Raw genomic sequence first — 25528 nt, 5'->3', positions numbered from 1 at the left:
CCTCATGGATTTTACTCCATGTAAAATGCAGGAATTCCAGGGAACAGTGAGCAGATCTGCTCCTCCCAGAGCAGTCTTCCTTTTTGGTTTTTCCTTGGGTTAGAGATCTGGGAAATGGGCCTGTAAGGTGGTGTTAAATTGCATTTCCCTGGCTTTACAGTAAGTTGAGCATCTGAGTGAATCAGAATCCCTCTATTGCATACATTCACATAGACATTTATGAGTAACTGCCTCATGAGTATTGTTAAATCTGTAATCCTCAGTGGAAACAGATCAAGTAAATCATAGCTTTAAAAAATTACAAAAGGACCCCAAGAACAGCAAAAACAACAAGCAAACAAACACAACCAAATTTTGGATGTCTGCTGTGATAAGAACTGTATCTTAAATTTAACTGGGTATCCTGATCAGGTCTCCACCTGCCTCCTGTGACTAGTTCAGATATGAATGCCCTCACTTAATCAGAGATAATGCCCATGAGTTTGCTAATATTGACCTGTGTATGATTTAGGTAATGAAAAGTTAGCTCTTAATCCTCACTCTCCTTCAGAGCCTTGAGAAAGTGACTAAATGGAAGCAAGACCTTTGGCCTCACACTGGTGTACACCTGGAATATTCATTAACACAAATAAGAGAGACCTTTCTATGTTTGTTCAAACAGACTTAAAAATCAGATGACTCAGATCTGGGCATTTCAGGGCATCCCTTTCTATTTACTAAAGAATTTTGGTGCTGCCATAACCTGATGACTAAAAGGATAACTTCTTGAAAGGGTTCTTTCACCTGAGAAATGAATATCTTCAAGAAGGGGTTTCACCCCATATGCCAGGGATAGACAGGGCATGTTTTCTGGCTGGATTTAGTCAAAAGATTTTTCTTTTCTCAAGAAAATTTAAATTTTAATTTAAAAGCTTATAATGCAGAGCAGCTATGTAATTTCTGATGGTCTTAAAGGTACCACACAAGGCAGAACATCTTGATGTCTTTAGACAGTGATTGTGTATTCACAATTCAAGAAAAGTGCTGCAATCAGCATCTTTTAAGGAAAAACCATGCTGGATAACAGAGGGGGGAAAAACATACTTCTGACAACTCTGCATCGACACTTTCTGTTTAGCCTATATTCATCTATAAGCACATAATGAATGAAGATTCCATAAGAAAGTATTCTGCTTTCTTTTGTCATCACTGAATCAATTTCCAAGTTAAAAATTGGTGTTGTGGGAACCTGTGGGATTTGGAAGGTCTAGTCAAGCAGACTTTCAGATCAGCTGCTTTAATGTGAGAAACTGTTTTCCTTCCCGTCTTTCATATTCTCCCTTGATATTTTTTAATGAGGTTGTGTCTCTTTATGCTAACACCCTTCTTGGGTTGCTTACAAATGAAAAGCTCAGCAGACTTGGCACGTGTGCCCCGTGGCAGGCTGGTGCACATTAACCCCAGTGTTAATGACAGGGGTCTGTCGTGTTCCTTTGGCCAGAGCAGCAGAATGTCAAAACAGCCATGAAACTGTCACACTGCACAGTGAGAGAATGGGAATGGAGTGTTTTTGTCAGAGATGGACAAGGGTTAAAGTCTTACCTGCTGGTAACCTGAGTGATTTGAGAAAACCACTTTCCATTTGGCTCTGTTTCTCAGGTTTCCCTTACAGCACATTTGGGGATTTCACAGGGGAGGTGAGGAGAAAATGCCAGTGATATCACCTCTAGTTTCCATATCCCACCTACATGAGTGACAGAGAAAAGAATGTAATGTGATTTCTCTATTTTTCTTCTCACAGCAACTTCATGTTTGCATCTAAACCAAAACACTTCCCTCTCAACATCTGCCCATCTCCCACAAGTTGTTTGCATTCTCTAAATGTTGAAAAACCTCAGAAAATGCATTTTCTTCACGTTAACCCTATCAGAGTTCTACATTTTTAAGCATCTGCTATCATTTAAAGATATATAGATAAGGATATCTCAGAACAGTCCCATCTGATCAGTTTTATATTCAGAACTAGCCTCCTCTGCTGGATATTTACAATCAAACTTAATTCATTAGGCCTTTTTTCCCACTAATGCAGCATTATTAATTTATGCTTTCTTAAGTGAATATATAAAAATTTGGTTATAAATATGATCATGATTATTTGTATCCCAGAAGACAAGCAATATTTTTGTAACATTCACTCATGCTTAATTTAGTATAAATCAAAATGCAGTATGTAAAAAATCTACTTCTAAAATTAAAAGAATATTTGTGTTCTTGCAAACTACTAACAAGCTTTAGGAATCCAAAAGCTGAGTTATTTGTATTTTTTTCATTTCTTTGGAGAAATGTATTTATGTTAAGTAGAGAGGTTAAGCCTATAAAAGGTACTTAATAACATATTTGTATTAATTTGATGTCAAATTCAGAGTTCACTCACACTGTAGGTACATAGGTACATCCCACCAAGATTAAAATAAAAAAAAAAATCTAAACATACATGTTAGGAAATGCCTCTTCATTCCAAGATTCAAATGTACTTTCCTGCACCAAAAGATTTCTGAAGACAAGCTAATTCTTATCTAGGTATAAGTCACTGTTTCCCTCAGTTGTGTGAGGGAAGCAAATAACCTACTTTCATTCTGATTCAGGAACTGCAAATTAAAGCATTTGGCTTTATATAGCAACTCCACATTAACTTAAATCCACATTATTTAACATCAGTGAGGTAATTCTGAAGTTTGAAAACACTTGATCATACTAACCAGAAGCCCTGAAGTACTTGAAATGACTTTTCATAAACTGACTTTCAAGACACAATTTCTATCTTGGAAGTGTAAGGTAAAAATCTAAAAAGCTAGAGCATGTCATAGTAAAACATTCAGGTCTTACTTTTGAACTGAATTTGCTGTTATATTTGCATTCACGTAGAGCCAGGCAACTACTAGGGTAGAAGTCAAGTTTCTGAAGTGATGGAAGGCACAGAGCCTGTCCCCAGTTCACCCCTTTAGCGCCTGGCGGGGTGTGAGCCCTGGCAGCTGAGGTCTGTGTGGTGGTGCCATGTGTGTGTTTGTCCTGGAGGTGTTTTGTTATTTGTTTTTAGCTTAATGGTCAATTGAAGGATTTGGGGCAGTGTGTACAGCTATAATTTCTCTACTTCTGTTTTCTTTTTTTAGCCTTCCACCTTATACTATGAAGAATATCAAAATTAGACATCCTTAGCTCTTTGGCTGATGAATTAGCAATTGTGTTGGCAGGAGAAGATAGGGATTTTTTTATTTGGTTGGTTGTTGTTTGTTTTCTTTTTTTAAAATTTGGCTGTGGTTTTACTTGCTTTTTTGTTTGTTTGCTTGGGGTTTTTGCTGTTTGTGTTAGGGTTTTTTTTCAGGAAAAGCATAAGGGTTTTGCCCTTCTGCTGTTTCTTCTACTAGAAATAATACAGGATCACGTGACTAAATTTACTTGACTCAGAGATTATTCATGTGTTATAATCTGATGTTTGCAGAAGACCATGCCTAAGTCAGAAGTGGTAACCAGTCCACCCTGCTCAAATTGTGTTTACCTAATAAATTGTGATTTTAGTATTACTGATTTGTATGTCTGAACACAAAATGTTTTGCATAAAGATTAAAAAAAAAAGGCATAAAATCAGACATTTTTGGATTTTGTTTTGTTCCCTTTTATCTTACTACTTAATCTTAAATGATTCATTTGTGAAATGACTTGCTAGTAAAGATGACTAAATCAAGAATTCAAGGTGTGTCCAGCATAGTGTTTTAGAGGGGGTACATGTTACAGGGTGAAAATATGAAGGAGAAAATCATAAATCACTTTTAACCATTTCAATTCCTAGGATACCTGTTCTGAGTCCATTAAAACTTAAACAGGGAAAGATTAAATTTAAAGACAAAAGAGCCTCAGCATAATTTGTGTCTTTATCACCACTGTATCTAAGAGAACAACTGTTTCCACTATAGTGTGTTTTCCCTAGACACATAAAAACTCAAGTCTCCAAAACTTAAGTATATATAAAGGAAACTATATAAAGGAAACTGATTCTTTTCTGTAGTACTAAACAGTACTAATAAACTCCATCAAATCCTTTATGCTTTCAGATAGAGCCCTTTTTACCATTTTCTTTCTTATCTGTCCAGGTGTTGCTGGGACAGTGATGAGTCTGTAAAATAGTAATCCTAAGTCAATAATTCATTTTGCAGTCTTCTTAGTCATCTTATGGACAACTTCCTCCACCACCTCTAAGAGTTTAGCTATCTCTACTGGACAAATAGGAATCTGGCAGTAGCTTTTGCTGCTCCTCTCTTGACTTTGTCTTTTCTCAGTAAGAGAATTGCTGGCTAGTGGCTTTTCCTTCTCTTTTGGATCTGGCTCCATGACATATCCGTTTGAGGATCAGCTGAGCTTTCCTGAGGATGCTGGACTCAACTTTTGAGTATTTAAAAAAAAAGCATTAACAAAAAAAACCCAGGTCAACAAAATTGCTGTATAAATAAATGAAGAGTTGTTAGAAGCAGGGTGTAAGGTACTCACAGAGTGAAAAAAAAATTGCAAATATTTATGGATACAAAATTCATTGTATAGTTTAGTGTAATACAAAATACAAACAAACCCTAAAAAAAATCACAAAATTGTTTAAGAAAGCTCTTCTTTTTTTTTTTTTATAGGTTGAATAACTGTCTCCTAGAGTTTTATATCCTTAAAATACAAAATGCTTGAGGCCAAAAGGCAACAAAAATGATGTGGTTTAACCTATATGCACGTCATGTGTAGCATTTTTGTGATGATTGCTACTAGAATGGGAGACAATATTAAACCCATGTGCAAAAGGCTACAATTCATGCTTAAATAAATGACTGGAAGTCTTTCTTGAACTCAGAGAGGTTTTAAGCCATAAAACTAAATAAACACCAACATTTGTAAAAACTTGTCAAACAGTACACAGGACTTGCAAACCAAAATAGAAGTTATGTTTCTGGGCTTCAAAAACCTGAGCTAGATGAGAGCACAAAGATCCCTACCCCTGTCTTTAAGTTCATGGATCAACTTGTATCTAAGTCCATAATGCTCAGTCTGAATTTAATACTTTTGAATGTATTTAGAAATGGTTATATTTACCAGCTGCATAGCTGATACACAAAGTGCTTTCATTTTAGTTAAGCTTGTTCTTTGGAGATCATAAAAAGATAAAGCCTTAAAGAAATGCCCCAAATTGTTTCAGCAGTTAAAAACCCTATAATAATAGCAATTCTAAGTGTCTTTTCATTATATTTTCAGTTACTTTAACTTACAGTTCAGTTTTCTAAATAGACACATAGCACTTAGGTTAAACAAATTAATTTACCTAATCTTTCACTGAGAGCTTGCAAAGAGTATTTTGGTCACTATACAAAACATACCAATTCTGCATTAGCTTCTGTCATAGTGCAGCACTGATGTCTACAGATGTAAAGTGTGCATTGTGGTAAAAGCTACAAAATGGAAAAAACCCTAAAATACCCCTGCATTTTCTAACCAAAAGGAAGATAAAATATCAATCTGGTTATGTTGTATACCTTCTCCTGTCACCATCCTTTACAGAACAGACATCTGGGCTGATGTCACATTGTTTTCAATTATCATACTTTCCATCTTACTAGCAAATTAATTTTGAGTGTTAATCATCTTCTGCTACAAAGTATTTAAACACAATCTCTTTCAATGGCAAAACATTAAAAGTTGATGAGCCCAAGAGTTTGAGGCCAAAACTTTTTCTTAATGCACTGACCTCTTTGTCAGTGTTGTCGTTGTTCAAATGTTATTGTCCATTCTGCTTGCTCTGCATTTTCCCAAGCCTGCGGCAGGGTTAGAAATGCAAAGGTCAGTTAAGGATAAGTTTGAACTTGATTATTCTTCCTTTATAGTTCAGGATATTTTCAATAATTTGCTTTCATGATGTTCATTATGTATTGTTTTCCTTTCATCAGTATAAGTGGAGAGTTGTATTTAATGGCTTTTTTTTTTTTTCTTATCTGCCAGGTGTTCAATTTTCATTTAATTTTTTAAGTCAAAACATATCTATGATGGTGTATTGTGATTTTTGGGTGGTTTGTTGGGTTTTTTTTAGCACCTTATCTGTCTCCTAAATGGATAAACTAAATTATTCAGTATTTGTGGGAAAGGTTGTAGATGTTTTATGGGCAATTTATTTTAGGATTATATTTCTAACTAGTGTGTGTTTTAAGCTTTAGAATTAGAGTAAAAAGCAATATGAATGTTTAAACATTTGATTCTGATGTAACTACTGAAATACAAATGAATACAATGATACTCCTTAATTCATGCACTCTCCTTAAAAAAATAATTTAAAAAAGAACACAACAAACAAGCCTCTCTTAAAAAAAAAGAAGTCTCATTTTTCCTAGCATCTGTCTTCCACTGCATTACCCATTTGCAGTACAGGTAGAATTTAGCATCCCAGAGAAGTTGTAAAGCCAAATGAGTTGCAGTTCAAGCAGTTTGGGAAACCTAAAGGGTTTTGGTTTCCCAAACAGTCATGCAAATAGTTGGCTTGAATCTTCTGTTAACAACTGCATCTAGTAATATTTCATCTAGTGTCTAGTAGTGGCTTAAGGCTGAGGACGCTGGTGGTATTATTATTATTAAAGAGGTGATACCATTTTAAAAATTACTTTTGTTTCTGTTACAGAGATAATTTCTAAGATTGCTAAGCAAACTAAGGTTTTTCTATTTTTTTTTTTTTGGTGTAGCTATAGCATATTTCTAAAAGTTGTTTCCCAAGAGCAGTATGCGATAAAGAGCAGAGTTCTGTCTACCGATTCTCGTGCGACAGTAAAAACTACAGTATTTTGCATTAAAAGTAGAGGCACACTTACATTCAGTCAACATACAAGTATATCGCATTTTAGATGAAAATAACAGAGCTAGAATTCCCTGTAGCCTGGTGCGAGGACATACCTGAGCACGCCGCGTTCCTCAGCCCCACGGCCGCGGCCCCGGCCCGGCCGGAGCGGGGTTTGGCGCTCCCGCGGCCGCGCTGGGACGCCCTGGGGCGGCTTGTGCAGAGAGCACCGAGACCGGGCTAACTCGGCATTTCCGATCCCTCGCTTAGAGCCGAACAGTGCATCAATTTAATCGACTCATTGAGATGTAAACGAGTTTCCCTAATCAGACATGCTCAAGTGGGTTCTACCCATTGCCTGGGGTGAGCTCGCTTGAGCGGGTCACTGATAATAACTTAAGTCCACGCAAAGCTTACACCAGTTCACGCGTCTGCACTTTGCTGCCGGACTAAGTTTCCGAAAACCTCAGAGAAACGGGATGGAAATGCCGTTATGGAGTGTCCGGTTCTTACGGTTCTTCACCGGCTTCGGGCAGGTGCCCGCGTTCCCCTTTATTTAGCACGGACGCGAACTCGGTTCGGGGCGCGGGGAAGGACAGCGCCCGGCGGGCGGCTGCGGGGCCGCGGTCGGGCCCTGAGGCGAGCGGGCTCCCGGCGCGGCCCCGCGGTCAGACCCCCCGCTCGTGGAACGCCGCTCCGGCCGCGGCCGGGGGCAGCGCAGCCCTCCCGGCTCGGGTGAATTCAGAGCCCGCTGTCGCGCGGTCCGGCCCCGAAAGGCCGGAAAGGTCGGGGCCGGCACCTCCCCGCCCCTCTCGCTCAGGTTTCCCAGAGCTGTCATGGTCAGGCGCAGCTCCAGGGGAGGTTCCCCCGGGGGTCAGGGGCTGGGGGCTGCCCCAACTTCCTCACCGCGGCAGCAGCGGAGCGCGGCTCCGCGGCGCAGCTCGGCGGCCGGCAAGCGGAGCGGTGCCGCACACGCTGATTAAAACCCCTTTGCTCCCCACTGCGCCCCCGATCCCGGTGCTCCGATCCGGCTGCGGCGGCTCCGAGCCTTCCCGCGGCCCCGAGCCCGCTCGGGCCGCTCGCAGCGTCCCGCGCTCCCGAGCCCGCGCCGCCGTGCCCGCGCCGCGCGCGCTCCCCCCGGGCGGCGCCGTGCCCGCGCCCTGCGCGATGCAGTGTGGGAATGGCTGTGGCGCTGGGGTTGGCTGAAAGAGGCGGCCAGTCGAGGTTTAATGTCCGCCATGTTGGCCGTGGCGTATTGAGCGGAACCGGAGCGGCGGAGGAGCGGAGCCAGCGCCCAGCCCAGCCGCGCCAGCGGGCGCCGCCGGGCCCCGTGTCGGAGTGCGCCCCGCCCCGCCGGGGGAGCCCCGGTCCCTCCATGAGATCGCTCGGCGGGGTCCGGCTCTCAGCTCGGAGCGCGCTTGCTGTCGCCCCCCCCTTCCCAGCCGGAGCCGCCATCGCCGCCTAACATGAGCAAACTGTCGTTCCGGGCCCGGGCGCTGGATGCGTCCAAGCCGCTGCCCGTCTTCCGCTGCGAGGACCTGCCTGACTTGGCCGAATATGCCTCCATTAACCGGGCCGTGCCGCAGATGCCCACGGGCATGGAGAAGGAAGAGGAGTCGGTACGTGAGACCCCCCCCCCACTCGGCCGGGTCCCACCATCCCCCCCGCACCCGGGCCCCCACCTTCGCCTCTGCGCAAGCACAAAATGGCCGCCATCTTCTCCCCACTCTCCCCGCCCGCCGGGAGGGGGGGGACACCCGGGGCGGGAAGGCGCCGAGCCCGGCCGTCCGTCACCGCACCCTCCCCCGGAGCTCCCTCACGGCCCCCTCGCCCCCCGCTCGTGCCCCGCGGCCGCCGGCGGCCCCTCCGCGGGGCCCCGAAAGGCACAAAGGGGGTCACGTGACACCGCGGGGCGGCCGCCATTTTGTGTCTCGGTCCTTGGGCCGGGCCTGGTGCGGCAGCCGCGAGGAGCAGACGGGGCCCGGCGGCGGCGCCGTGCGCGCGCTGCCCCGCCGGGGGGCGCTGCCGAGCCGGACGGCGCCGCGGGGGGCGCGCGGCGGCGGGAGCGCGCGCGGGCCCGGCTGCCCTCCGGGGAGCGAGAGCGGGGCCCGGTGGGCTCCGCGCTTTTCCTTTTCCCCTGCTAGAGATAGAAAGTGGAAGGGTTCGTGCTTAGGTTTAGCTAAGAGCCCTGCAAGTGCCTTCGGACAGGCGCGGTGTAAGTGAAGTTGTGACGGTCCCCACGAAAGTCTGTTTTGAAGCACTACTCAGAGCGAGGAAATCCGTGTTGGTGGCTAAAAGACGATCACTTCCTGCTCGATTTTGCTGTCTCAGTGGAGGATGAAACTTTAAACCATTTTGAACTTCAGGGTCGTTTAATCATTCACTCAGCACTTTCCAAGATAGGTAAAACAATCAGTAGATGTTATTGCTGAAGATAAAACACTTAGTAACTGTTATTGTTGAAGGCTCTGTTCTGAAGTGCATTATTTGCAGTGTTGTAAATCTTTAATTATTTCCGTTGTATAATCAGTTTTCCCCATCTGTGCACTAGCACAGCAAATAGGGAAGTACTGTAGAAATACAGTTATGTAAGCAGGTTTTGAAATTTGGTGCTAAGAACAAAGGTGACACTAGCTCAGTTGGTTACAGCAGCGTGCTAATCATGCCAAGGTTGTGGGTTCCATCCTCGTATGGACCATTCACTTAAGAGTTGGACTCAATGATCCTTGCGGGTCCCTTCTAACTCAGAATATTCAGTCATTCTATGACAGTTCTATACTCCTGAGTTTTTCTTGTTGTCAGACTTCCATTGTCCTTTGAAGGTGACAGGCTGTAAAGTTTCTGTTGGTAGTTCTAGATGTAGCAAACTTACAGGTACATTTGTTTTAAGCGAGGTATCATATTTAAATGGAGTTTCCTCTTTGTGGCACTATCGGTGTTAGTTATGGATTCAGTGAATTTTCATGAAATGTCTTCAGGCCGAAAGGTTTCTAGAGGGTATTGCACTTTGCATATTGTTGTCCATATAGTAACCACTTTCTGAGGCTTTTTTTAGCATACCATTCTCTACCATTTTAATGTAATTTGGTATTTCCAAGTCCCCTTCAAGTCATAAGTTGCTTTACACATCTGCTAAAATGTATATCGTGAAGTGTAGTGTTTTATTATTATTCGAATTGGTGGGTTGAGTTTTATCGGGTTGTTTTGGTGGTGTTTATTTTTGTGAAGATGCTTAAAACTTCAGCGTGGTATCGATTGAGAAGTATTTAAGCAGTAGGCAGCAGTGCTTGGAATGCTTGTGTTTCTTTTGGGCACAGTAGGTATATTCTGAACTGATACCTGTAGATTCTGAATATGAGAGAAAGCACCTTTAATTTCCCCTTGTACTGGAATTTTAATTTTTGTTGTTTGCTATGACGCTTACTGAGTTTATCTCTCAGTTCAAGAGAGTGAGAATGCATGCATGCATTTATTTATATAGAAATGTCAGGTTGCTGTCTTTCTCTTTTACTATTTGCCTGGCAGTTACAAGTTTTCAGGCTAGAAAATTACATGGGCTGTCTGTATAGTCTCACTAAACCCAGATATGTATGTCCTAGCGAAGTAAAAGTAGTCATGGGCAAGGAAAAGATTTTAAACATTAATTATAAGACTTGCTTTTGTGGTTAATGTGATGCTTTTGTTTCCTAAATTTAGCTTTGAGGGTTAGCTCTGGGAGTAAGTAGGCACTCCCTGCAGCTGAAGTTTGCTCGTGCATTTGTTTTGAATATGTGTGTACACACACAACACACACTGCCAAAAGGAATTTGTTTGCCATCAGTAAGCACAGGTGTCTTTCTAAATCTTTTTTGGACCTTCTTACATAAACTCTTGTTCCTTAGGGTTTTTGTAAATTTGCTAAATTTTTTTCTTTCTCTCTTGTTACCCTAAAAAGCTTTATCTTCTGTTTATATTAGTGTTGGCAATAGAAAACCCAATTCTGCAACTTAAGTTGTGGCAAACCTCATAGGTTTAATACCCTAGTGTGTTCTGTTTCCCAAACTTCAGGCCATGCAGGATTTTGTAAAGTTGGTAGTTTGTGTTAAGTAGCTGAAGACTTGAGTTGGAGGATTTTTTCCCCTAATGCTTACAAAAATTATAGATGTTTTTATTACAAACAGATGGCAAAAGTGTCCATAAGATTCTAGAGGAGAGGGTGTCTTCAACTAGTGTGAATTAGCATTTATAACTTTTTATAAATAGAATTCTGACATTGGTTTGAGTTTTGCATAAATGTAATTTTAAATGAACAGATATTTGGAGCTAAGAGCTCTCCTCTTGACTAAATAACTTTCCCTAGGGAAAAATGCAATCAAAGAGATTTAATATTCAGGCATCGAGTCACAAGATATTTAAATGACTAATTACTGTTTTGATGCACAAAAAAGAATCTTATTTTGCTTCCCTTTCATCTTAACTTTCTCCCATCCTGTTTCTACAAAGAAGTAAATAGTGAAAGTAGTGCATCTTCCTTATTACAACTGCAAACTTCAGAAGTGATATTCTCTAAGAGTCTTCTGAGGGAAAAACGACCTTGGCTGAGTCTATGGGAGTTGTAAAATATGCAGTTGGTCCAGGAATATAGTAACCCTTTTAAAGGAAGTGACAGCTAAGGGCTTTAAGTGGTTTAATTCTGTTCCAAGTAGAGTTTATCTTGCTTCAAGCCATGTCTTCAGTCGGTGGTTTTGTTTGGAGGTAAAGGACTGGTAAAAAACCTCTTTGACATGCAGACAGTAGTACTGGAGGTTACCAGCTGATCCTGTGTTCAGACAATTGGTTTGGCTGCCGGGTTTCTGAGATAAACACATTGTAGCTGTTGCCAAGTCTGTTGCTACATCTAAGAAAGTAAAAAGTATCATGAGACATATACATCTAGAAAAACCCCCAAACCTTTAAATTGTGATTAATTTTCTTATGTAACACTAAGCATCCACTATATTAATTCAAAATGCTTTTTTTTAGCAAAACAGATGCTCAATGCTGTAATTTTGAGAACCAGACGACAGACCACTGTTAATAATACAGTAATGCAGATTTGGCTATCAAGTCCATTGATAACTGTGAATAAGCAAGTAGGTGGAATAGATTTGTTTATCATTCGTAAAGGACTTTTTAAAAGGTGTTGCTTTGTGTATGCTGTGGTTTTCTGTTTCTGAGGAGGCTGTTTCTTTTTGTAACTAGAAATTCAGATTCTAGGCTGAAAGGAGACAGCTGGAAAAGCAGAGCAGAGGTAACTTTAGTTAAGCAAGATAAAAAGTAAAAAATATGACAGACTGAAGCTTTTTCAACATGTTCAGTGACATTTCAGAAAGAAAGCATGCATAGCTCTACAGGCAGCCTAGATTTGATGGCCTTCAACCAAACTATAAAATTTGTTTTCCTTACATTTTTGAATGGCAAGTGGAAAGAACACACTCCACATCTCTAGCCTCTAGATTCTCATAAAAAAATAGAAATTGGAGAGGGTGAGGAAGGGATGTTGAGACTTTGTGGATAATTTAAAAAAATATATCCATATGGAAAATGAGTATTGTTGGCTGGGTTTTTGGGTTTTTTTGAAAAAGAACAAAGTTTTGTGTTTGAAGGACACCATGTCAACATTATAAGGCATTTTTAAAACATTGAGAAGTTAAAATTTATTAGTTGAAGCAGTGCCCCAGCAAAGATGAGCATGAGCAGAGATACTTTTAATTAAGTCCCTTAGATCTGAGACATTAATTACCTAATAGAAAAATTTGTCTGTATTGGTGACATTTCCAGAGTTAATAACAGCCATAGGGTTGTGGAAATTATCAGGAGTTTTTGGAGGGGGTTTGTTTGACTTTTTCTTTGAGTGAGTTTATTCTCATGTAAATTCTGATAGTACTATGGTCTGCTAAGGTTTTGGATGTTAGTTTTGATTTTTGTCTTGTGTGTTCAAGTCTGTATAGGTTAAATGCACTTTCTCCCTCAGGTAAAGTTTTTTAAATGCCAGTGTCTCTGGCATTTGTGTTGAGGCAGGAGAGAGAGAGTTTTGTTCCTTTATTGAATTATTTCTAACTCCCTCTTCTGGCTGGGATCCTGGTCTGGTGATGAATCCTTGTCCTCTTAGCTAAGAATCCACCTTAGCTCTGGAGTAACTGCTTGTCCTACAAGATTTCTGACAGTGATGCACTATGTGGAGTTGTTTTCTGGTAGAATCACAGTTTAAATTTAAAGCTTGATTTCTAATTTTAGTTAGTGTTGCTAGATGCAGATAGAAGAATTAAGCACTCAGAGTCCAAAATTATAATCTGTACAGCTGTTCATTCAGTTCTTACTGTTTTCCTTTTCTATGTGTCATGGTGTAATTGACAGCTTGCACAGTCTGTATGTGTAATTATCATTTCTGGATACTGTCATACTCTGTTACCTGGTATTTGAGCAAACTGTTGAAATAGTTTAAACTGTGCTTTTGATTTCTTTAAATCCACAGTAGTATTATCTTTCTTGCCCTGGCTTTGTTTAAGAAAAGCTTATTTGTTAAAATGTTGTTGTTAGATGTAATTTTCACCCTTCTCCCCCCTTCAGCATGACCTGTCAGTATTTGCTAAATGCTATAGAAGATCTGGTGGAGATAAGCTAATCTTCATTCAAATGCTTTAGAACACTTCAAACATACTCTCTAATAGGATGTGTCCTAGTTTAACAAAGCTCTATATGGTAAATTTTCATTTATGCAGTTTGGATAGGCTCAAGGATCACATCCTTTCCATGGAACTGCCTTGGGCACTGCTAGCACAGATGCCTGCTAAGCCACATCTGCACAGAAAAATGTCTTTCTCCTCCCAAAGCCATACTGCAGGCATTGGGAAGCTACCATATCCAGAGTCTCTTGCTGCTGAAGCAGCTGTTTTCAGCTTATCAAGGGAAAAAGTTGTTAAGGAATGTACAAAAAGGCACCCATATCTTACCATCTAAGGCCTAATGAATTCAAAATGTGTGAAGTAAGCATGTAGCTGAGGTGTAGTGAGTCAGTGTATGAACAGTGAACTTAGATATGGAAGTTTCACTAAGCGTTCTCCAGTTGTATTTTTTTATTACATTCTTGCCACCTTAAGAAGCTGCGTTCTATGAGTGCATCCATCAAAGTGTGTGTTTCTAACTGTGTGCATGGTGCCTTAAATACTCCTAAAATAACCGCTGCCTTACTGACACACAATCCACAGATATTGAGTATTTTAGAATCTTGTTGGGGCCATCAGAATTACGTGAATGTAAAATCATAGCAAGTACTGTAACTGAATCTTTATTTTCTAGTCTGGGCTTGGGTTGTTTGTTTGTTTTTCCTTTGATGCAGTGTTAGGGAACTCTGTAAAGTTTTTTGCTTACTAACAGAAGAGAATCTGTTCCCCTCTATCCAGCTGTAGAAACCCTGAAATCTTAAGCAGAACAACTGAACTTTAGTGGTCTCTTTTTAGAAAAGGACAACTGGAACATTAAAGGATTTTGAAGTAAATGGGAGAGCAGAGACACCTTTTTTTGCATAGCCTTTGATTCGAGTCCCATAAACTGGAAGAGTATTGGTTTTTTGTTTATGTTGTGTTCCCCTTTGTGCATCTTTTCTGCTTGCTTATAGCAAAGGCATTAATTTAATGGTTTTTAGTGCATAATTTTAAATGCACTGAACTCGTAGATTAGATTTCCGATAACCTGCATGTTTGATGGGAGGGGAACACAAAAACAAGAGCTTTTTGCAGTTTTGTCTAACGTAACAGTCTACAGACACCTCAGTTTGTAGCTGGAAGAGATTTTCTGTGAGCTCATGTCAGATCTTAACTTTAGCATTTAGTTTAGTACTGAGCTTAGTCATTTACTTCACATACACAGTGTGAAAAAGGTTTGAAATGCTTAGAGAATATTCAGAGATAAAAGTGTGGCAGCTCATGAGAAGTGGGGCCAAATTCCAAGCTTAAGAGTAACAGTCATGACATTCCATCTTTAGTTACACCAGTTTTCTGTTCTGTTTGATGTTATTTAAGTTATATTTAAGTTATTCTGTGAACCTGAGCATTCATGCAAGTTAGGAAATCTGGCAGATCATGAGGAGTAGCTTCTATAGTGAGCAATTCATGCACCACCATCAGCTACCTGAAGAATGCTAATCCTGTGATGTGAAACCCACCTATAGTAGCAGTGCTCCCTTTAAAGTCAGAGGGATGGTGGTGGCATAGATTTTACAGGTTGGTGTAAATTATTTGAGTCTGGAATGAGATTGAGTACGTTTTCCTTCTGGTTTCTCCCAGGGATGGCCTTCATCTATGAAGAAGACCTATAGGTTATGCCTTTGGGACTTGACAACTTCCTGGAAGCTGACAGTTGTGTGTAAAAGTTGAGGAATCATGATGTATGTCCTGTTGGTACACCGTAGAGAAGTCAGGCACTAAGCTGTGAGCAGGGGACTGCTGTGAAAGTTGATAAAGTGATGTTCAGTGTATGCTGTCAGTGATAATGGTAAAGGTGTGTATGCTGTGCTGTAAAATAATGCTGAAAGTACTTAAACTTTCAGAAGATAGTAGGAGCTGGTTATGCATGTCAGAGGCTTCTCCAGAGGACCAGATTCTCTTTTGAAATTAAGGAGGCTATGAATTGGCAGACTTCAGTTTGATTATTGTCTATAATATTAATATAGAAAGAGGATTTTTCCGTTTGAAAGCAGGGTAATTAAGACATTTCCAATAATCTTAATGGCATGAAGCTGTGTCATGCAATGCTTAGGGTGGATATTGGCAAAAACGTCTTCATTCAGAGTATGGTTGGGCACTGAAACAGGTTCCCCATGGAGGTGGTCACAGCACCAAACCTGACAGAGCTCAAGAAGCATCTGGACAGTGTTCCCAGGCACATAGTGTAACTCTTGGGATTGTTCTGGGCAGAGCCAGGAGTTGGACTTGATGATCCATGTGGGTCTTTTCCAGCTCTGGATATTCTGTGACTCTATGAGTTACATATGTTTACAAAAGCAGTACAGGTCCTCTTAGGAATGCTGTTCCAGAAACGCTCTAGGTGGACTGTTCTTACAGAATCCATTTAATGTATGCATTCTCAGCTTGTTTTTACCCTGTTATGCACATCCCAATAATTGCACATAGAGAAGTTGTGGCTTCAGCAGTGGCTTTCTGCGTAGCAGAGTTAACTCCAGGGAGACCAATTGTCCATGCTTACACTTGAGGCTAAAAAGGTTAGATGTACTTTGTACTCACTTGCAATGGGCATGTTTAACAGTTGGAAGAGTTTAAAAATGTCTCAAATGGTTTGTATTAAGCCAGGGAAAGGAGGATGCCCACAAATATAACTTTGTTAGCAGTATTCTTGAGAGCACAAGAAGTAGTACAACTGGCAGGGATTTGGAGGAGAGGAGTTTGTCAGGGTAAACTGTAAATCATTTAAATCCAGACTTGTATGTAAAGGCTTTAGCTTCTGTGAATTTTCACAGCTGGTCTTAAAGACGAGCCCCAAAATGTTATCTTCCTGACTCTTTCTCAGCTTTGAGCCATCATATAATGTATTTCAGCAAAGGATTAGCTATTAATTTTATGCAGCAGAATATGAATAATGGTAGGGACAATAGTGCAGTAACGTTAATGTTTGAGAAGCATGGTGATGTGTCCTCAGTTTTCTTTTCCTTTTAATAGCTGATATTCTGTATTTATTCCAGTAACATTTTAGTTATTCATAGGAACCTGCCTAGTATTCATTTGCTTCAGATAGGAAGAATATGCAATGTAGCAAGCCCTTGAATCTGCTAATCTTTTCATTGAGTAGACCACTTTGCTTGTAACCATCAATAATTGTGCCCTGATTATGTGATTGTATTCCTCAGAAATGTATGTGAAATTATTTAGCAATTTGTTAAGGGTATTTAGTCTGAGTTTTGAATACCTCTACATCAATGTATTATTTTTTCAAGTTCTTGTTTTATAAGACCAAGTATGTTTTTATATGTGGGCATCTGCTCTGCTAGAACAGAATATTGTAGTTGGCAGGCTGTAGGTGTATGTAATAAGTTATTAGTTCTTTTTCTACTATTTTTCCACATGGTATTTGTAACAGGAAGCACTGGCTTTAATATCAAGGAACACATCAAATGACTGATGCTGGCTGCTGCTTTTGTGTCTATAGATGTACTCTTCAGTGAGTGTGCTCTGCTCTCCCATCCACTTGTATGTGTATTTCTGTGTATTCAGCTTTATGTGCTTTCAGGGACTAACCCTGTTCTGAGTAAACAGATATTTGAAGGTGAATTGCATCCATTGAGGCTGTAATAAAAGTTTGAAAACTTCCCGCTCTCTCAGTTTCTTTAAGCACAGGTAAATAGTTTGAGTGAGAGAGGAAATGATCCTCTTCAGGTTTAAGTACCATACTTAAAGATTTGTTTCCTTTATATTTAATCAGGAATTAAGAAATTAATGCTTTTTGAATTGGAATCTTTCAAGAGGGTGTATTTGGAGAAGATTGCTTTCCAACATCCGTTTGAGTTCATAGTTTATATCAATTTCTAGACTTCAAGGTTCCTTCCAAGTTGTAAACAGAAATCACTGATCTTGTAGCCTGCCTGGAAGACTTCTGAAGCTTACATTTGAGAGGAGGGATTGGTAGTAAAGGCTGCTCTGTACACACATCTAGTGCTGTTGTTGGTCTTCTGTTATGATTTTAAGAGCTGTAGCCTTCAGGTTTTTGTTGGTCAGGTGTTCAGTTCAGAACATGGATGCTAGGAAGGGTTAGATGCAAAGATGAGTTCTGCATAGGCTTCTTTTTCTGGATTTTCCTTTTCAAAATGCAAGGATTGTGTTGTTGTAGAAGTGTAATGATTGTGAATTAAGATGTTTAGGAAGGGGAAGAAAGGGTGCCCGTTGCTTTTTCGAGCTATTGATCTGTAATTAGTCCCACTGAAAATGCCTTTCTTGGCAGAAGCACTTTACATCACTGGATGTTTTCTTTTACTCTTTGTGCCATTATCATTCTCTGTGTTAGTCTGTCTACCTAGTATGTAACATCTTTTCTTCCAGGCATTTCCCAGGATTTAATTGTTTCAAACGCCTTTTTCTCTTGTATTTCTAAATTCTCTAGTTTTGTTCTTCTTAAGTTTCTTTAAACACTGATGATAAAATTTGATTTCCAATTTCCCCAGTGACCTTCATTAAGAAATGAAGCTTTTCACTGTGAGGTGAGGCTATACCCTGCAGCCCCAGTCTTGTATTGGTATTTCTGCAGGACATGTCCTATGTGCCTTTTTGGTAACTTGATTTTTCTCGGTACTTAAATACAAGAAAGAGAATTCTGGAAAGAGTGGCAGAAAATAGGAACTGGCTTCAGAATAAGATTTTGCAATATTCTGATGTGACTTACTAGACTTGTAATTCATTCACCTGGATTTGATATATCTTGTAAAAAGCTGAATTCAAGGCTACAGGGTGGTTGTATTGTAAAGTTCATGAGTAAGACTGCACGTAAAAGCCAATGAATCTGAGTCCTGCAGAATGTTTTGTATTATGTACAGAATCCTTTAAGCAGGCTACTTATACAGAAGTGTTGGATCTTTCAGATACTTACAGATGCACTTACATACTCTTTCCTGGTTCTCAAGGATATTTTTTTTTGCTTTCATGTGTTCTTTGCCAAAGATGATGACCTTGCTTCCCCTTCTCTTGCTGTTTTTCTTGTTCAGTTAGAAGGAAGTTATCATTAATATTGGTGTACTTGCTTTGTTTTCTGATGAAGATGCTGTGATCTTGAAGTAGGCCAAGTACAAAATGAGACTGTTCAAGTATTAGGATTAAAGGTAGTTTAATACAGTCCCTCTTGGGGAATTTTTTTTTATAGTACTTGAAGTCAATAGGCAAGAATTTATGCTTTGCTGTATGTATGAGGTAAAGGAACTTGAGCTACTAAAACTGAAGTAAAACAGCTTCCCTTTTCTTATCAATAATGTAAGGTTTGTTCAGTGAGAAGGAAGTGTGTGGGAAATCAGTAAAACATACATGTTTACAGAGCACCTCTGTCTAATAAGTCTTTACCAGAGCTGTAGGATAAGAATGATTAACAGAAATTTCTGTTGCATGTTCATGCTCTCAGCCTTCCTCTGAAGGAGAATTATTTCCTTTGAGGTGTCTTGTCTTGAGAAGTTTAGAATATTGAAAAAAATGGGCGCATCTTGGACTAGAACAAAAAACATGAGGTTTGCTGCAGTTAATGCTTATGCAGTTAATGCTTAAACCCTTATGTCTGGCCTGATTTTCCACAGCATCTGTACTTCCCTACAGAAGGACCTTGTGCTGGTAGTTGTGAAATGTATTCTTTGAGGGCTTTAGCTGTCTTTAAGTGATTGGGATGTGGGCTACAGAATGTCCTAGAAAAAAAGACAAAACCTTACTGGGGAAGCTGGTGAGGAAAGAGAAGCTCTGAAGTGGTCCTAATAAGTTTCTGTTACTGAGAAAAATAACAAACATCTACTAGCTTTAACTTTCAGGAGTTGCTGTCATGGGTAGGTTGTGGAACAAGTCTCATCAGAAGGTAACAGTTTTGGTATTTTGTGGCAGGATAGTAGGAAATTCTGAAGCCATGCTGAAGCAATGAGAAAAATACTCATAGGCAGTCTCATTGGTAACGAGAGCCTATCCAAAAACCCAACTTGTGAAACCAAGTAATTGATCTGTTCATTATTCATTCATTTCATCAGGTAAAAAAGGTCCCTGTGGGTGATTTAGTAACCTGATTTTTTTTAAATGTTGTATCCAGAAATTGACTTAACTCCGTGATTTAAAAAAAAATTAAAGTAGGGAAGTATCTGACATTTTATTTTGGCTTGTATTAAATTGTGGTGTAATTTTCTGGAAAATAATAGTTTGACTGTTTTCCAGTGTTGATTTTCTCAGTAAAATTATTGTCCTGCCTCTCAGGAAAATAAGTTTGTCTTCTTACTTGACTTGTACTCAAGAGGAACACTGTATGAGAAGCACTTGTTTTAGTTAGTAGAGGGAAGGGGAAGACTTAGTGATAATTTTGCTGGAGAGAGTCTTACCCCCAATTGTTTTGCACTGTAGTCAGGTGTGTATGTAGTGTTCCCATCTGTGTTTATACTGGCTGGATGTGTGTTTTGTTTTGTGGTTTATTCCCACCATTACCAAGGAGAATGAATGTGGACGATTTAGGCTGTGGTGTAATTTCTCTTCAGAAGTTCATAGGGTTAAATACTGGCTGCTAAGTTAACTCTGAATTTTCAACACTTTGCTCTAGCTTGTTTGTTAAATATGAATTACACATTCACATTACCTAAGAATCTTAGATAGGATTTACTGCTGAGAGTGTGAAGGAAGGAAGCTCACCACTTTAGCAGATGGCACTGTGCACAGGTGCCATTGAAACCTGAGGTCCTGACTCAGATTTTGGCCACAGTATCATTTCCAGGGATTGGGGGAACCTCAGCTTACTTTGGCTTGCAGTAAGCCGAATCAAGCCATTGAATGTGATAAGCGGAATGACACTGAAGCTGCAGTTGGTAATTCAAAAGCATATTGTTAGGCAGCTCTGAATTCTATACTCTGGGAATGTATGCAGTGTCAAGTTGATTTTTTTTCAGAAGACCGTGTACTAAATAATACTTTATAAACATACTCACTGATGGTAATGAAGCTAATTTAGCTTTGCACAGAAGGGATGTAATAAATTAATGACAAGTACAAAAACCTCACAGCCTCTGGTAATTTGCATGGCACCAAGTGGTGAGAGAGACAGGTACCATGTCTGGCATGAGGATATTTCCTGGAGTCCTCTAACTGTGTTTCTCTTTTGATAGAGTGTTTTCAGACTCAGTGTTTGAGAAGGGCACAAAGCAATCTCTGAAGTGTCTGTTGTGCTTAATATGTTTACATATTTTGTGAATACATTTCTATATTTTATGTAGACACATCAAATTATGGCTGTTCCTAGCCCTGTAACTTGATTCCTGTGCAGCCAGGACGGGCCTATTGAGCAGCTGCACATGCAGTGGAGAAGCAGGAGCTCTGTGTTGGGACTGGAACAGTGGGATTTGGCTGACTCCTGTACGTGGCATTGGGCAGCCCTGGTTTGTCCCACTCAGACACTTAACTCTCACTGGGTGCATGGAGAGAACAACAATGTCACTTAAAATGCACTGAGCTTACAAGTGTTAAGGAAATGCTTGTCTTTGGAGGAAACCTTTCCCATTCACTTCTGTTCTTTCTTTCCTACTCTCCTGTGTATGAGTTTACTTTGTTGCTGAGTGTTCATACCTTGAAAACAAGTTTGATCATAATTGCAGGTAGAAGGTCATGAACTTAAAATGCTGGTCTGTCCTGCATTTTTAAAGGCAATCTAAATAAACTTGTGAGTTACAAAGCATAGTGAATAGCTGGTGTCTGACTCATAGGAGTTTATAATTCAAAATATACATTACCCATCAGGAAACTTTTAAGCTGGTATTTTTGTCTGTGCTTTTCAACCTCATACAGGCCTCTGCTCTAGGTAGCATCTTTGCATTGAGATGTAGCAAGATTTATTCTAAGTCAAGCAAAGTGTCTACACGTGCAGATTTACAAACTGAAGACTGACTTCTATAGCAGGAAGTACATATATTCATTGGAAAGTTGGTTTTAAGTTATTCAGTATTGCACCTGTCACTGTTGGAGAAACACCTTCCCACCTTTGTGGCATCAGACCTGAAACACTGATCTGTTGGCACTGCAAATATGGAAGTTCAGAGTGCTGAGTTGAAAAGTATGGGTAGGTTTTACTTGCATTTTCATGAATGTACTTTGACAAAATTTAATTGGCTAGAGCTAGTCTAAGTGATTGCTAAGCAAGTTTCATCTTTATTAGATGCCTTAGGTAGTAAAAAATTATGTCTCTGCTGGTGTTTGTACTTGGTGGGGTCTTCAGTTTTCTCAAATGTGTTTATCAGCTCTCTTCATATCTTGCTGTCTTGATACATTAAAGAGCTCCTTTTACTAAGTTACAGACTGCAATGTTTTTTTCTTGTAACAAGAACTGTAATTTGGAGAAGTATGAGATAGGAACTTTGATACCATTGGCACTGACAGTTATTCAAAGGCAAGGTTAGGTGTACTCTGCCATCCTGTGTGTGCTTATGCAGCTCACATTTCTGCTCAGCACTACATAGCAATTTATTTCCATTGTGTGATCTATAGAGGAGTAAAGGACTTGAATGAAGATATTTTGAAGTCTGCAAAAGGGCTTGTTTAACAGATTATCTTTTAGTCATGGCTGTGGTGCACTGTATGTTTTTCCTGCAGACTTTTTCTTCTCCATAGCACTGAAGGGGTTAATGTTAAAAAGCTGGATTTGTTTGTTTATTCTTGAAGTCATAAATAAGCTTGATAGTTTAAGACAATGTTCTAGAAGCTTCTTTACTTTGATTTTTTTTAACACAACTGTTATATATGAGCTTTTTTATGTGGAATACACGTTACTTCTTAAAAGGGTGCTTAGATTGTTTAGGTCTTAAGGCAAATTTGTTTTTGCCTATCTGACATAAGATGCTGAGCCTCAACTTATGAATGAATGAACTTAGACAAATGTTGATACTTGGTTTTCTTCTTAATGGTTTTAATGTTTTTCTGTCCCATATTACTGTATAATGTTCAGTAGAAACACCAATTAAATTCTGTTACTTTTTAATGTGAATGACTGCTTGAGGTAATGAAACTGTACTTTACAGAAGAGGTAGTTAAACCTGACAGGCATGTTGTAAATGAGGCAGTCTTAGGGGAGGTACAACTGGATTAGTTTTGTGTGTTAGAGGTCCTGTGTAAACCCTATTCACTCACTGATTTCTATTTTTTTGATTGCTATTTTTGGTTGAAGGGAAAGGTAAATGAATAAAATATAAAGATGCAAATGTATTGCATTTCTTTCAAGCCTCTAACATTAAAGCTAAAATAGAGCATACTGGCCAAAAAAGTTCATGGAGAAAAAAATTATTGGACTGCTAAACACAAAGACTAAAATGAGATTCCCAGCTTTTGATATCTTGTGGCTCAGATAGAATAGCAGTGGAAGTGTAGCTGTGGGGTTTGCATTGTTTACTCTCTTTAGTAATGATGCCCATGGGCTCCTTTTTGAGATGGTGCTAGGCGAAGTGGTACTCTGCTAAAATACACACTTGTCTTGCAGTTAATGTCCAAAAATGTTTCTGCATTCTCTGAAGGCTTTGCTTACTAATGATGCCTGGCATTTAGGCTGCCCCAGTCAACCAGATTGGACGTTTGTTTATGTGAAATCCTTGGGTAGTTTTGCAATTTGGTATTCAGAGATATGACAGTCAAGCTGCAGGTAATATAGTGTTTTAGAGTCTTACTGCAAATTCTGAGGGGAAAAATAGTAGCTCTAGGTAGGTAAAGTTTTCAAGATCTGTTTTTAATATTTCTAAGAAAAAAAACAAACCAACTAGATCCTGTCCTTAGATTTGTTTTTTCTCCAGACTCTTTGATCATATATAGATCTGGGAAACTGTTGATTTTTGCAGTTTGTGATGTGTGGCTTGTGAAAGAGAATGTTTCTCTTGGTAGCCCTTGGTAGCCTTCATGCTAGGAAGATAGAGGTGCTGCTCAGACCCTTATGGCTTTGTTTGTTTGTCTTACCTGTCTTGATGGTACTGTGTACTGTTGCCAGGTTCATTGGTGGATCCAGACTGAGAGGTATCTGAACTGCAAGGGGAGAAGAGGGTTGGTTTAATGAGGGTCATTTGAAAACCTGGTCTGAGGAACAAAGCCTACAGAAGCAGTGATAGGCATACTGTTTTCCATAGTTTATGTGAAAAACTTTGAGAGAAATGTAAAAAATTTCACTCAGCTGAGTTGACTTGTTTCTAATTCTGCTGTCTGTTGAAATGTAGATTCTTAGCTTAGCTTATCTTCATCTGATATGGTATTTGGTGCGGGAGCATTTGAGGCTTATGTCTGGTGGAATGCACAACTCTGTGTATCTGCACATGGAAGAACAGTGAAACAGAATAGAAACTTGTTTGCAGCAAAGTTGGATTACCGTGTTGCTTCTTATTTAGATGACTCTGCTCTTTTATCAGTGCTGAACACCGTTAACAGTAGTATCAACTCCAGTAACTAATAAAAATGCTGGAATCCAGGTGTAAGCTTTGATTTGCAAAATTATTTTAGTTACTAAGTATTGCTAATGCACAGAGGTTTAAGCAAGTAGCAAGATAGATGCAACGATATCTTTTAACTTTGGAACTTGATACAATTATTAGTCAACTGATAAAATGATCTTGAAGATCCACTTCCTTAGTCCATATGAGGTGAGAGTAATTTTGCTATAAAGCTTTATTCAGGCTACTCTAAATGGCATTATAGCTGAAAACCCTGGAAAGGAAAGATTAAATTAGAAGAGCTGTTCTCACTCAGTTGTAAGCTATATCCTGAAAGCTATATTCTTGTGAACTGTATAAAATCTCTGTTCACTTTGTTTTATAGTGTGATTTCAGTGTGGAGCTCATGCCTTGGACATGTATTTACATAATACATTAAAAGCATCTTAATGTTCTCTTTAGAATCCTTTATTTAAGGGAAATTTCTTTTGTTTACTATGGATGACTGAAATAGTTTTCATTCATTGCAGTCTCAAATGACCATACAGCAAGTTCCAGTGTTTTGCTAGAGTTTGTCCTAGTCTTTGCATTACTTGTGAACTGATTTAGCTCAGGAGAAGACTTGCCTAAGAGTGGCTTCCCTTCTCTCTGTGGTCTGTGGGTCACAAGGCTGCCTAGGCTGAGGAGTTCATGAGAGCCCAAGTGGTTACAGGAGAATGGATGGGCAAGGCCATTACCAACACTGAGGAGATGGTTTAGTGCCTTCTGCTACTTGTGATCTTCTGCAATTCCTAAATGAAATAATTCAAATTGATACCAAGGCCTGTGCTTCTGAGTGTGTGTTGTGCAGTGGCAATTTGGCAGGCAGGTGAGTCTTTTTAGGTGGTCTGAATGAGACCTGTGCCTGGAAAGATAGAGGTGCTAAATTATGTTTGTGAACTATACTGCATAATTAATGTATGTGTTAAATACTTGAATTTTTCCTGATTGCTTGGGTTCCTAGGTTGTGTATCTTATCCTCTCTGGCATCTTTCGACCTGCCAGTCTTATTCATTTCTTCATCTCTGCCTGTCTGTTTTGCACAGTAATTTAAAATGTGAGACTGATTTCAGTCTTCTGCTAACAGAATAACAAATCACTCTCCATTTCTTCTAGTGTTGTCATGAGCTCTATTACTAATGTTAGATTTCTGGGTCAAATGTCCTGTGTACCCTCCACCTGTCTACCACCATTCACTGAACAAGAATAGCAAAAATTTCCTCTAAGCTGTAAGTAATTTGCTTCTGGGAGTCCACAAATACAGAAGCAAGATTTTGTCCAGTGAAAGGGCAGACTCTTTCCATGCTCTTAGAAATGTCTCATTTGAACAAGGGGAAAGTAGTCTACTACAGTGCTCAAAATGGTGTGGCTGGTCTCATATCTGACCAGTGTGCTAGAGAAAAGTCCAGTAATTACCAAGGATTTTTTGATACTTTGTTAATTACAAACCCATACATTTTTAGAAGTAAATTAGATTCCATTTTCACTGAGTAATTGCCATTCAAAACTATGCAACTATT

General features: G+C 39.8%; 1 protein-coding gene across 7 annotated transcripts in view; it reads left to right on the top strand.

Moving 5' to 3' along the window:
* Positions 1 to 25528, top strand: part of EPC1 (enhancer of polycomb homolog 1) — a 69297-nt gene that overhangs the window by 6383 nt on the left and 37386 nt on the right. For 2 of the 7 annotated variants that reach the window (XR_010082578.1, XM_063414875.1), the window contains exon 1: positions 8286 to 8448. The exons of 2 other annotated variants lie outside the window; for them this stretch is intronic. Coding sequence is in view for 4 of the 5 variants with exons in the window: in XM_063414875.1 (XP_063270945.1) it covers positions 8296 to 8448 (153 nt within the window). In the remaining variant the exon portion in view is untranslated. Of the gene's footprint in view, positions 1 to 7991; positions 8449 to 25528 lie in introns of those variants that run through there. 3 more of the 7 variants (XM_063414895.1, XM_063414885.1, XM_063414905.1) reach the window with 3 other exon arrangements.

The sequence above is a fragment of the Prinia subflava genome, chromosome 1 (assembly GCF_021018805.1).
Source record: "Prinia subflava isolate CZ2003 ecotype Zambia chromosome 1, Cam_Psub_1.2, whole genome shotgun sequence".
Taxonomy (NCBI): Eukaryota; Metazoa; Chordata; class Aves; order Passeriformes; family Cisticolidae; genus Prinia; species Prinia subflava.
Note: the sequence above shows the minus strand (reverse complement) of the source record. Positions and strands in the feature narration are given on the sequence as shown.